Source organism: Coffea eugenioides, chromosome 9 (genome assembly GCF_003713205.1).
Source record: "Coffea eugenioides isolate CCC68of chromosome 9, Ceug_1.0, whole genome shotgun sequence".
Taxonomy (NCBI): domain Eukaryota; kingdom Viridiplantae; phylum Streptophyta; class Magnoliopsida; order Gentianales; family Rubiaceae; genus Coffea; species Coffea eugenioides.
In genome coordinates this window covers 7,258,532-7,272,234 of record NC_040043.1, presented here as the reverse complement: position 1 = coordinate 7,272,234, position 13,703 = coordinate 7,258,532, and the positions used below count along the sequence as shown (strand labels likewise).

The 13,703-nt window shown below is 35.7% G+C and overlaps 1 protein-coding gene across 1 annotated transcript; it reads left to right on the top strand.

Annotated features, from left to right (window-relative positions):
- Positions 1–301: 301 nt before the first annotated feature.
- On the top strand, positions 302–13,650 carry LOC113782664. Its single transcript, XM_027328541.1, has 16 exons — positions 302–369; positions 492–586; positions 5,146–5,203; positions 5,303–5,473; positions 5,776–5,933; positions 6,006–6,072; positions 6,218–6,417; positions 7,875–7,932; positions 8,006–8,346; positions 8,439–8,856; positions 8,938–9,038; positions 9,135–9,178; positions 9,581–9,803; positions 11,505–11,649; positions 12,699–12,838; positions 13,206–13,650. The coding sequence occupies exons 3-16, from the start codon at positions 5,152–5,154 to the stop codon at positions 13,347–13,349; spliced, it is 2,262 nt and encodes a 753-aa protein (XP_027184342.1). The 5' UTR covers positions 302–369; positions 492–586; positions 5,146–5,151; the 3' UTR covers positions 13,350–13,650.
- Positions 13,651–13,703: the final 53 nt, after the last annotated feature.

Here is a 13,703-nt window from a genome sequence, read left to right as displayed (position 1 = left end):
TCGCATGAAAAAGATATTAAGGTGTTATTATTTTGCTATTTAGGAGACTAAATGTCCCAAATCACAAATACTACAGACCTAGGGGGCCTCTTGGTAAATATTAATCGAAACCTCGTTTACCTTTTTACTCTCGACTCTCGAGGGGCCATACCTATAAATTTCCATATTTGAACATAGAAAGTAGAAACCACTCCTATTTGTAAAGTTTCAATTTTTATTCGTATCTGCTTCTGCTTCTGCTTCTTCTTTTTCAATATCTCTATCTGGGTATTTTCAGCTTTACAGAACCCCGTTAGAAAATACTGTTCAATATAGAAAACAAAACCTTTAAGATTGTTCAGCGATTGCTGTTAGCTATACAAATCTCCGGTGAGCAATAGATTTAATTTTGGTTCATCGGAAAAGTGTATAGAATTTTGTGGTGCTGCCATAATTTGTATGCAAAGGAGGCTTGATTGACTAACAGGTTATAGTGCTCTAATGTTTTGCTGGCAGGGAAGAAAATTTGACAATATGGTGTGTTGTGCCCTCAGATAACTGTAATGGTCTTCAGGTGTTGGGAAGTTGTGCAACAGGGTTGGAGCAGGTACACTGCTCTATACTGATTGGATTTGATTCTTGATTCCCTGAATTTCCTTTTTTTTTATTTTCTTTTATCTGGAAAATGGAAGTGCAACTTACTGACAGCAGATTTGCAAAACTGTAGAATCACCATTCCTCTAAGGCCATTTAGTTTGAGGGATGTTGTGGAGCTGGGACATGAATCCTCTAAGTCATTATGCTGTTTATGGGGATTGGTTTGTCATGGTTGCTGCTTTTGTTTGATTTCTTAAACTGGGGCTGTCAATTATTCGATGTGTCTCCTTCTTTTGTGAAGTTTTTTCATAATCACTGAGATTTTTCAGACGGGTAATCAATTCAAGAGATAAAAAAAAAGGCTAGTTTGACAGTTATCTTAACTAGTGCTGAATGCACACTCAATGTGTGTGCAGTAAAGAAATACATTATATTTATTGTCATATATTTTATATAAAAATTTCATTGTTGAAACAAACTTTAATCTTTTAAATGTTTTATAAAATAATTTTACATTGGTAGTTATAATATTTAGGAGTGGTTATGTTGAAAATATATGCTTAAATAGGTAAAAGCAAAAAATGCTCATGGGGTAGTTATCTTGAGAACATCTATGTAGGTAGTTAAAGTAAATGTAGCTTTTATTTGGACAAAAATGAAAGTTTATAAAGTGGCAATAAATGTTTACTCGAAACCCCTGTTTTTGTATAGTATAGATATAGATATGTCCCAGGAGGTGAAGGGCATTCCCCCTCCCCTCCCCTCCCCCCCCCCCCCCCCCAACCCCCAAAAAAAATGAAGGTGGAGGAATAAGAACAAGATTTATCTTTTTTCCAAAGTTTCCATTTTTTTCCTCTCTTTTCCTAATACCCTGGTTGGTTCCAGGAAAGGGCTGAGGAAATGGAAAGTGATACCCTGAAAACCAATTTCCTGTGTTTGGCAATGAAAGAGAGGGAATTGATATTTGCACACCTCATAGAGAGAAGAAATCTCAGGAAATGGTAGGGAAACTGAAAGCTATTTTTGCCTAAAAATGGTTTCATCACCAAAACATGAGGAAAACGAAGGAAAGGAAAAGCAAATGGATAAATACGCGGATCTCAATCTGGGTAAAATTAGATTTCGGGTCAAATAAAGCCAATAAAAAAGAAACAAAGAACACCCTCTCTCATCTCCCACTTCTTGCCGTTCTCACCGATCACTGTCTCCCATCAAATCTCTCAACTGCAATTTTGGCCGTGAGCGGTGGGCTGAATCTCCATTCTCAAGAAAGAGGTACTAAGAAAGTGCTAATGGGAAACCTAAATCAAATCTGAGCTGGTTCAAAGCCCATGGAATTGCCACTAGGATGACCATGCCCCCTCCATATATACAAGTTAGCTCTTTTATTTGGAGCTTTTATGCCTTTATTTACAATGTAAGGTTTGTTGACGTACTTAATATTCCCAGAATGAATGGAAAAATTGTGCAACCATGTTCTAAGATCAAAGAACGTTAATTCACTTCTTCCTGAGATTAGATTTCTTATTCTTCCGACCAGAAGACCACCTATTGTTGTACAAGTTTCTCGGGGTTTCTGGTTGTTTAGAAAAGTTTTTGAATCAATTCATGCTTTGCCAATTCATAAACGGATTTCTACCGGTATTTTACATAAGAGCTCATTATGCAAGTAAAGTTTCAGTGGCATGCATAACCCTCTTTTAATTTTAATGTTCAGGTTGTTTTATGACCATTAATGCCATGCCTTTTGTTTATCATTAGCTAATGAATTCATATGATGCATGATAAAAACTGGGGAATTTGGTTTGGGTTTCTTTTTTTTTGGAACTTTTCTGAGCATTATTTGTTACATTTTCTCATATACTTGGCCATATTGATGTTTTTGTGGTGTCTGATGCTTTTGTCGTTGCAATTATGTTGCCTCTACAGAGGGGAAGTTCTCATTTTTCTCAAGTCTGCAGTGCCATGTTTGGTGTGTTTTGCTGCAGTTATCTTTCTTGTTTAGCAGTGGCAGCCCTGAATACAAGAAAATGTGCTTCCCTTCTTTTGGTTTAGAATAATAAAACACGGCTGCCCATTTTCTTTAAATAAGATAACTTTGTACACTTGGTTGGCACTGTCTTGTAAAATAATTTATTGAATTGGATTTGGGATCCAACTTATAAGATAATTTGTACATCTTGATAGACGGCAATTGTGGTCCTTGGTTATTGATTAAGCTTGCATTGACATTATAGGTTGCCAGCATAATCTATTCTGTTCCTACCCAATAATTAAAACCCAAAAGAAAAATGCAAGGGCGGAAAACTTTGATGGATTTGAGCAGCCATTTTGCAGTCAAGTAGGATGTCGGATTGACGTGTAATTCTTTTTAATGCTATTTTGAAGCCCTAAAACTATAGAACAGGGAAGAGGGATTTGGTTTCATTATTTATCTGCAGCACTTGTATGCTTGTGAACATGTGTTTTGGGTTGGTATTGGTGATATGGGTACTTGCTGGTTTTGCTCATTCTTCTTGACATCTCCCTTCTTGATAAATGTTAATTGAGATTAATGTTAACTAATGAGTTTGAAAGTTGTTGAGGGTGATATGTAATACTTTTAATTTAGCCAACTATGATCAGGTGGTTCAGTTCTGATGAACTCACCAGCCTCTGTAAGAAGTTATACTTGCCCTTTTTACATTTGTATGCAAGAGATCAACACTTTGCATGCTTCATTTTTCTGGCTGTCCAACTACAGATATTTTCTTTTATAGGATTCTGGTAGGGATAGTCAAAATAGCATCAAATCTATAATTAGAATTAGTTTTTTTTTTTGTTTTTTTGGCAGTTTTATATAATTAAATCTCTTGGTATCAGTCTGGTTGTGGAGTCATTGGTGTATAAGATGATGAAGTACCTAAATGATCACCATGATATGCGATCTCTGGGTATCATTCTAAAGCTAGAACAGTGTACTATCTTATTGCCTATGTTTGGTTGTCCTTTATGTGCAATCCTTAAGTCCATCTGTTGGTATTAGTCAGTCATTGGTTTGTTTCAAAAGAATGTTCTGTTTCATTTATGCAGAATTGTGACTTTGCAGCACCTTTTGCATTTTCTTTACACTGCCTTTGCAGTACCTTTGCATTTTCATTTTCTTTTTGTGTGTGCAAGCTATTAGTAGTGAAGCATATAGCGTAATACAGTGTCAATATTACAACGTGGTTCTTGTTGTATTAGGATTTTTGGCTTGTTGCATTCTAGTGTAGAAGACTTGGTAACTGTGAATTATGTTTTTTTTTAATGCTTAGTTTGTGATATTAATGGGCTTCTCTGAGGTTCATATGTGATGGATATTGAGGTTTTATTAAGATATAATAGTTGTAGTTCATTTTAATTTTGCCTAGACTGATTTTTTTCATTTCAATTTCACTTTTCTTCCTTCTTTTGTACTTTTTAGTAGCCGTGGAAATGTTTTTTGGCTGCTGGTGACCCATTTTCTTATAAGAATAATATTGCATTGGTCTATGATGGATACATTTATTGCCAATTAGATGTAGTAATTGTCCTGAAATGAAACTATTTCTTTGTGTGGCAACTGGCAAGTGCTGGAGGCTTAATTGAAAATCACACTAGGTGTTTGGAAAGCTGGGTTTTTTGAAACTATTTCTTTCTGTGGCAACATTTGGAGCCTGAGGTGATCAAACAACCAACGAGTAGTAATTTTTTGAAAGTACACCTCACAACTCAATTTCTAAATGTTTTGTGAACTCAAATGACCAAATATCCGAAGTACAATGTTGTTGAATTTTCAACATAATTGGTTATTGTTTAATTGAAATGCATCTCTTTTTTAGTTTTGTTTTCTACTATCATTTCCTTTTAGAAATCCATGATTCAAACAAAACAATTACTTTCCTTGGAATCTTTTTCCATATCCTTAGCACTTTCCTTTGTTTACCAAACATGAGAAAGTATTAGGGTTTATGAAGGACTTCAATTTCCATTTCCTCACCTCACTGGTTTCCTGGAACCAAACAGGGCCTAACTGTTGGGCTGCAAAAAGTTCATTGTTTTGATGTTTTTGTGAAAAGATAGTCAAGTGGGACTCCTTTTGTACTTTGATTTTGTACTTGTACTCGCATAAATTTGCTTTTGTTTTCCTTGGTGGGCTCTTGATATTCTATTCTTCTTGTTATTTCTTGGAGCTGTCTGCATCTGTAAAAGTCATAATTATGCAGGATTTTTATTTGATTGGTAAATGATCTCCATTAAAGCCTGTGATTGTGTGAATTCATCTTTACCTATTTGTCTGCATTTTCCTGAAAATGTATGCAAAAGTATAATTAGTTGCTTCTGAAATGGATTGAAACATAATCAACTTTGGCTCTATGTGAAAGGGGCTATGCTCAGGAACCTTTATTGTGTAGTTTTTTATGTCATAAACTCATGCAATTAGTCATGTTTTACTGGAATGCAACATAACAGTTTAAATTTAAGATTTGTATCTTTTTTCTGTTGCCGTTATTCTGTTTTTTCTTCAGTTGTATGACTGATTTAATTCCTTTTTCTTTCCGAGGCTAGCTCCCAATGGATGCAGACCTTTTTGATGATATATTAACGGACAATGCTGTCAAGACTGGTAAATATATTTATTTGATTGTTACTGTGAAGTTCTAGTGCTTTCTCTTAGTGTCTTAATAAGACCAGATACTGACTTGGTTGGGAATAATTTGTTCAGCTAGGGCTGGTGGCAAGTTTCAACCTAAGGCCAAGCCATGTGGCCCCCCACGTCCAATAAAAAAAAATTCAGGTCCATCTTCATTACCTTCCTCTGAGCCAGTTCGGACTAATGATGTTTCTGAGAGCACAGCTGATGAATGTCACGAAAAGGAAAAACCAGCTGCTTCAGGTGAGATTTCTTTTCTTGGAGTTGGTTCATCTTTCAAGAATAACAAGCCCTTAATGTTTGTGTGGCATAATTATATTTCTGGAATAAATAGGAAATACTGGTGAAAAGGTTCTTCTCCCAATAATTCTGATACCAACAAATTCAGTAGCTATTAGGAATGAATGTTTTGCCTCAAATAGTTTGCTTTCCAAGAAATTCATTTCAATCGCGTTTGGTAGATAAGTTTCAGCTTTTATTAACCTATTTATTCTACAATCAGATGATGCAAGATTGATTATTTCCAATAACTAGGCTTCTTACAGTTGATGATAGGAGCTTTGGAGTTGTAAATTGTACATCACAACACCTTGACAGTAGTGAGAATGGCAACCCAATTGCTTCTTTGGGTCCTGTTATGGACATTTTCGTGCCTGATAGCAATGAAGATTGGCATTCTTGCTTTGAAAAAACCATGGGAGAGGTGAGTTCTGCAATTTTCTTTCATTTCATCTAGTTGATTTTATTTGCCTGATGTATGGTCTTTAAATTTCAGAATTCCGACATATTCATCGGCTTGGAATCACTTGGTGATTTTCTTCCTGATTCTGCAACTGTTTTGGGTAAGGAAATATGCTTTTGCCTTTGAATACTACAAATAGAATAGAGAGTGAGTTTTTAAACCTTTTTTACCCCCTGTACACTCTGGAGAAAGCTGAAACTGGCCAAACAAGTGTTTAACATGCATCCTACTAATATTTTTTGCAGATAATTCTATTCCTTCTTCTGAGGCACGAAATGTTCATATTTCTGACAGTGAGAATACAGAAGGAGGACTAGCCGATCCCCTCATTCCCAATATTTCATCACAAAGTGAATTTTCAACAGCTCAAGATCCTTTAGCTGGCACTGATCGTATTGTTGGTACTAGTGGCGGTTGTTCAGATGATAGAAACTTGGACACAGAGGTAAGGACCTAAGACTCTCCCTGAACATATGATCTGTTCCTATTATTTGTGACGTAGTCATGCCTATGACTCGTATCTTGCATTATTTCCTGTTTGTATATCGTATGCCACGTCATAGTATATGATTCCACTGTACAGTATTTGGACATAAGGTCTATTGATACGGAAAAGAATTAACCATTTGTAGTATCAGCACTGTATAATGTTTTTTTTTGTTCATGTTTAAGTAGGATTTAGGATGATATTGCATTAACTTGTGTCTTTGTTTATGCTTACTTTCTATTTATTTTGTATCATGTCCTGATCTTAGCTATGCTTCTTTTATGGCTGCTGTTACTGCCAGAGCAACTTCTCCTAAATGGCATAATCATCCTCAAGAACACTTTATTTCCAACTGTTCATGCCACTCCTTTCTCTTTCTCCCAAGTGTAAGCAGATGGATATTCCCTCCACCGCCATCTCTTGAATTTCTGCCTTTTATCTGCCTGTCCTTTCTTCTAGTCCCACACCAAGACACATATAGCGGAATGCAAGTTTCGTATCAATTATCTTTTAAATGTGGAGGAGTCATTTGATTAATTTAGCGTTTGCTTTTCTTGCTTAAATTTGAGATGCTTTCCCTTTATTCTTCTTTGTGACCCTATTATTGTTCATAGTTCCTGTCTTTATTTTTTTTTCCAATTTTTTCCTGATTTTAATTTTCTTCTTTGCTAATTCCTTTTTTTCCCTCTCCTTTTCCGTTTGAGTTCCCAAAAATTAAATTTGTTGGGAATCTTGGGAATTTCACTGGTGAACTTGTGAAAATATTAGTATTATTGTTTGTTTAATTTTTAAGAAAAAAAAAGTCAATAGGATCAAGGAGAAGTGAGTGGCCTGGGTTAATTTTTTACAGGGAAAGAGAGAGTGAACGAGATACAGAGAAAATTGAGTTGAGACTTTTTAGGGCGATTTTGAAATTCAAGACAAAATTGCTTTGGCAGGATATGACTTGCTCTGCCAATGACACCTGCTTTCTCTTACTGAATATCAGTATAGGGGGGGATATTCCCTACTAAATACATATAAGTGAAGGTGGAAAAATGATTTTGCTGTCAATGATAATTATCTGACATTCATAAAATCAAGATAATGATTCTAGAAATGCTAGTAGTAACTATATGCTACTTATTTCTATTTACTTCTATATAGAGAAGCCCAATAGCGTTGTCCTATTCCTTTTGCTTTTTATATTTTATTTTTTTGCATGCATTGTTCCCTTCAAAGTAGTTACTCATTAACCACCACTATTTAATGTAATTATGCCATTACTTTGTAAGTTATTCTTTTAATACTTAAACTATAATTAATTTCTATAATTTATCTGTCTCCCCATTGTCGTTTTCCTTCCTTTTAGTTCCCAAGGGTGACATATTTATAAACCAGATTAGGATTGACTGGCTTAAATCGGTTGACTGCAGGAAATGGAGACTTATCAATTGGACTCTCTAGATATGTCTGAGCTAACAACTGGCTCTGGTATGCAAAATTCTGGCATGAGTATCGAGGAGTTTTGCATTTCATCCACATTTAATAAGTTCTGTTTTTGCAGGTCGGCAAAAATTCCAACCAAAATCAAAGATGCAGGCTCATAGACAGGGAAGTGGATCTAGTATTCCCGATCTGGATATGGTTGACCCTGTTCTCTGTCAGCAAGATTTGGAGTCTGTTCCCTCTGAAGTTGATGTTGTGGATCGCAGATCAGTTCCTGCATCACCAACAGATGATATTCTTGATGTCTCATCTGCAGGACCAAATCAGACTGCTCCAGCACAATTAACATCTGAAGTTCTGTTAGATGCAGAACCGAGCAATCTTATGGGGGCTTCCTATCAAGAAGATGGCATTTTTGTAGATCACTCGGAGGCTGTTCTTGAAATGCCTGGAAAACTGGTAACTGATTTAATTTTTTCTGTTCCTAATGCATTATTTGGGATCCTTGTCTTTTCTACATTCATTTTTTTGGTACTTCTACACACGCGCAGGCTTCTCGTAGGGCAAAGAGTGGAAAGGGTAAAACTCATACTGCATTAGATCATTCTCCCAAGAAGCAATTGGCTTCAAAATCCAGCGAGACAAATGTTGGTGGTAGATCACTTAGGAGAAGAACTAAGCGTAAAAACGCGCATAACCTTGTAGACGAATCTGAGGATGAGGATCTTGAGGATAGGGATCTACCAGCTGAGTCTCTTAGTAATTCTGTTCTAAACGAGGATGACAACACTGATGAGGAATTTCAATTGGAAGATGATTCACAAACCAAAAAGTCGCAGAAAAAATCCAAGAAACCTACTTTTGATAAGGAAAAACCAGCAAGAAAGCGAAAGAAGGATACTGAAGCATCAGAGCAGGCAGTCAAAGCAGCACCTAAGAAGTTCTCTCACTCTACTAGGAGGAGAAGAGGTAGTTACAGCCTCACAATTCAGAGTTTAGTTTATTGACTTCCGATGAATATTTTTGTTACTGGGAACTTGTTTTTGGCAGTTGACAAGGCTTTATTGGAAACTCCAGAAGATGAAATTGACTTCCAGAAGGTGCCTCTTAGGGATCTTATATTGCTTGCAGAGTACAGGGAGCGGATGGCGGTATATTTTTCTCTCTGGATATTTACTCCTAGTTTGCTTTGACAATTTTGACCCCCTTAATTTTCTTGCATATTCACTATGGAACCTCTGATACAGAAAAAGGAGGCAACAACAACACCAGGACCGCTTTCAAATCAGAGGTAAATAACTTTTTGTCTCTTATCCAAATTTAGAATCACTTTGGGTGAATCATATGGATTCCTTTTCTTAGCTGTCTACTTTGTATTGTTTTGAAGATGCTAACTATGCATTTGTCCTTGTTATCTTATGTCCATGTTTAATTCATTTGTATTTTGGTGTTTCTGGGGACGTGGTTGCTACACTTTAAATGGACGTTAGGAAACATAATTAATCATAACTAAAAGTGTATTGAACTACTTATACAAGTCAGTGTTGTTATATGCCTGAACCATTATGTACATAAACTTGAGTGCATATATGCTTCAAAAGCCATACAAATTTATGACATTTTGCCACATCATTGTAGACAATTTGTTGTGGCTATTTACGTTTTGGAGTTACTTATAGTTTCTTTCCTCTAGCAATGGAAATTGTTCTGCACGTGACAATGAGGATGGGGCAGCTGGTACTTCTGAACAGTATGGTGAAGATGAGGCCTTTGCTTCAGAACAAGGCAGAGAAGCTAATGATGAACAAGAAAGTCCTCAGGTCGAAGAAAATTCTGGCTACTTCAACTATCAGACTTACATGGACAAAACTCCAATAGCAAGATGGTCAAAGCAGGACACAGAATTATTCTATGAGGTATAGCTAAATTGGATTTAATATACATTAGGCTAGGTATCTTCTCAAAATTCAGAGTTGAGCAAGTCCCACATAGGACACAAAAGTTTATGCAAAATCAATGAGAGTTTTATTTTAATATCTTGAAAGAATTTTGTTGCAGACGTGTGCTTGTTCATATTCTTTTATGTATTTCATGAGGTAATCTTTATTTATCTTGTTTACTGCAACCCCTATTGCCTGAGATGAACTCTGGAAATAACTTGTTTTAAACACAATGTCCATGAATGCGCAACATCTACTTGTGTGGAGCTTAAGGATGAAAGAAAGGTAGAGATGTACTGGGCCCTTAGAGGGACAGCAATTTGAATGATGGTGCAGTGGAGTGTATGATTTTCCCATTTTATCTTTAGATTAAATGGCTGAAGAGATTAGAAAGACATCTCAGTTTAGCAGGGTCAAATGCTTTGTATGGCTTTCGTTCAAGTACAAAACTAAATCTTTGTTTTAGAAATTTCACATTAAACCTAGGTCAAATATGAACACAAATATACACGCACATTACAGATTTTGTAATGGATATTGAAGTCTTGGAGTCAGCTTGCATTGTTAAACTGAAGATGCATGCTTTAGATGCAAATCTCAACTTCCTCTTAAACCCTGTCATATATATGAAGTAAACCCGAGTTTCACATATAATCTATATAACCTAGTTGGTCTCAAATGCGAACTGTTTAAAGAGAATTAAATCAGAATGCACCCATAACAGAATTGAGTTTGCCTTTGGCAATTCTTGTTTTGGACTTTTGATTAATATTGGTTCGTACAATGGTTACTGTCTGTCAATTCAACTGGATTCTCAGCTTGAGCATAGTGAAGTCCTTCCTGAATAAGGCTTTAAAAGTACTTGTTTCACTTGAAAATGGATGAAAAATGATGATTTATGTTCACTACTCATTTCACAGCTGTACCAGCAAGAGGTATGTCTGGCTGAAGAAATTTTGACTGTCATGTTTAAATTTAGAGGATGCATCCCTGAGTTTTCATAGCTTAAGTTTACTATTAATTCAATTTGTAATATCCTCATTGGATTTAGATGAAAAGCATAGGAACAAAACTGGAAAAGTAAGATAAACAGAAGGAAAAAATGAACGATCACTTGTACATTCTTGACGATAAAAAAGGAATGAATTCTACTGTTACTTCTGGGATAACACTGGATTTAATTTGGAGTTACAAAGTTTCTGTCATAGATGCAATTTTGTTTGAAACTTTTGAGTAGCTGAATATAAAGTGGCAAAGTTGGTTGAAATATTGTTACAGCTGCTTTTTTTCCAAGTATACCGTTTTGCCTCCAATGCTTCATTTTTTTCACCTTGTTGCAATATGGTGGCCTTAACTCAAAGACCCTTTAAGACCAATTAGGTAGCTATGAGCTTAGATCTCTTTTAAATAACTAGGAAATATCAGTAATCTATTTAAATTCTCCATTTGGCTAGTTCTAAGTGATGCAATTTTTCTTCGAGGAGAATGTTCCTTGCTTTCAGTTTGCTTTTCTTCTCCTGTATTAATGTTAACCTAGTTGTCAATATAACATGGGAATTTCCAATCTATTGTTGGAGCTGTTAAAAGCTATTTAACCTAAAATGTTGTTTTCCCCTGATGTTGATTGTTGTGACATTTATGTGACACCTCAGAAATTCCAATTGTATTCTTCTACAGGCTGTGCGACAGTTTGGAACAGACCTTTCGATGATCCAACAGCTTTTTCCTGGTAGGACACGTAGGCAGATAAAGTTGAAATACAAGAAAGAAGAGCGACAGCATCCTTTGATGCTTCGTGAAGCTCTTAGTACACGTTCTAAAGGTAAGTCTTACATATATGCATATACATATATGTGTCTATATATACATGTTGTATCAGGATGTAAGGTATCAATAGGGGAGATTTGTTTGGGATTCTTATTAGTTGGCTAATTTGCTAAACTCAAATTGAATTCTAGAGGGCAGAAGCATAATTTGCCTTTTTCTACTGGGGAAACTAATTAAATAACTGTGATGTAAAACTGAATGTGTAGTGAACCAAGAAAGTTTGAGAGACAAATAGTTACTTCATCGATAGGATTGAAATAGCATTAAAGACAAAGGAGTAAAGTATAATGAAGTACTTATGTTCAAAAAATAACCATAGTTGCATCCTATCAAGTTATTGGCAGTTTTTGAATGGAAGGATAAGAATGTGGGTAACTAATTGATATTCAAGGACACAATCATGCGAGAGCTTTGCATTCTACTTAACAGAACATTGGCCATAAATAAAATAAAATGGAAGAAAAGCCCTCTAGCTGTCATTTTAAGACAATATTTGATGAGTATACAAGCAGAAAGACATATACATACATGTCATGTACTTAATCTCCGTAGATCTTTTACAGCATGTTTGTAACTGAGGATATCCAATCTCTTCACTTGCCCTAGTTATGGAGTAAATATATCAGGGCAATTACTTATTCTAGGGCTACTAGGAGCTTTGAAATCATGATCATCTTCAATTCTTAGACTTGATTACATTATTCCAGTGCTATTGCGTGTGTTTGGATAATAGATTATTTGGGATAATTTTTTAAAAACATGCTATAGCACACTTTTTTGATGTGATGTATGTGAGATAAAAAGATGGTTGGAAATGTGTCAATAATACAAGCAAATAAATTTTTACAAATAATTCACTGTCCAAACAAAGTAATTATTAGAGCATTGGAACTGAATTGGTAAATAAGAGTTATTGCACTTCTAGTAGAGTTGCTCCTTTGATGCTCAGGCTAATAAGTTTTGGCCTTCTTGAAGAGCATTTCCAAGTTGAAATGGCATTTTTTGCGGAAGCGTTGGGTAAGACATTTTTTTTTTCCCTTGCAGATCATTCCCATTTTGAACTAGTGATAGAGCGTCTGAAGCAAATGGCTGCCGAGGAAAAGCAAAACTCCAGTACAGCTGATTCAGTTAATTTGATGGGAGAGGAGGAAGCGGAAGAGGAGACACTTGAAACAAATGAAATGGTCGTCACTGTTGTCTTATATTGTGTTTTTGTTTACCTTTTTTTTTTTTTTTGTTCATTTGAGTTTATCAAGAAACTTTGACGAGGCTTTTAAGGTTGCGATGGCATGGTGATTTTTACAATTTTTTGTCTCCCTACCTGAAAGAGTTCATTGAGCAAGTAAAAAAGAGATCCCATGACTTACCCTCCACCTCAACCCAAGTGAACTAAGTGTGTTTTCATCTTTGTTGCCATTATTTGGTCCCTGCATTTGTATGATCATTGTGTTGGTATTTGTTTTCTGGTGAAACCTGGTTTTTTTAATCAAATGTTCTGTTTTCATTTTGTGCTACCTGATTCTCATTCCCACAATCTGTCGATATATATAGGATGAAGAAGCAAAGTCTGAACAAATTGATGGAGGAGTGCTTGGCAATATGGAGCCGGATATTTCAGAAACTGAGAGTCCTGAGAAGTCTTATGATAGCGAAGAAGAATTGCTACGTTGGAGTCAATATAAGAGCGAAATTTAACGGGCAGATGTAGTTGGCTAATTTTGTAGAAGCCAGTCAGTCAATTTTTTTTTTTTTTTTTTTGGTTTCATTCCTAATGTGCTATACACTAATATTTTTGAGGGTAGATATTTTGTCAGAATGAAGACCTGAGGATTTTGTTGCTCGCAAATCTTTGAGCAATTTCTTTTTTCTTTTTATTGAGGGAATCTCCCCAGCCATTCTTCTTGTTTTGGCTGGCGTAGGAAGGTCACAGATGCGGCCTCTCAACTACATTTTTCTCTTTTTCCTGGCAGCCTCTTTGTTATCATCTTTCCTGATATCTGCTTACGGGTTAACAGCTAGTCTGTGGCCCCTCATGGTATCACTTTTGTA

Excerpts from the sequence above, each read along its gene's own strand:
- LOC113782664 (XM_027328541.1), top strand. The coding sequence starts at position 5,152 with ATGGATGCAGACCTTTTTGATGATATATTAACGGACAATGCTGTCAAG. Across the intron at positions 8,857-8,937 it reads CTCTACTAGGAGGAGAAGAG|TTGACAAGGCTTTATTGGAA; the intron begins GTAGTTACAGCC and ends TGTTTTTGGCAG. Across the intron at positions 9,179-9,580 it reads GGACCGCTTTCAAATCAGAG|CAATGGAAATTGTTCTGCAC; the intron begins GTAAATAACTTT and ends TCTTTCCTCTAG.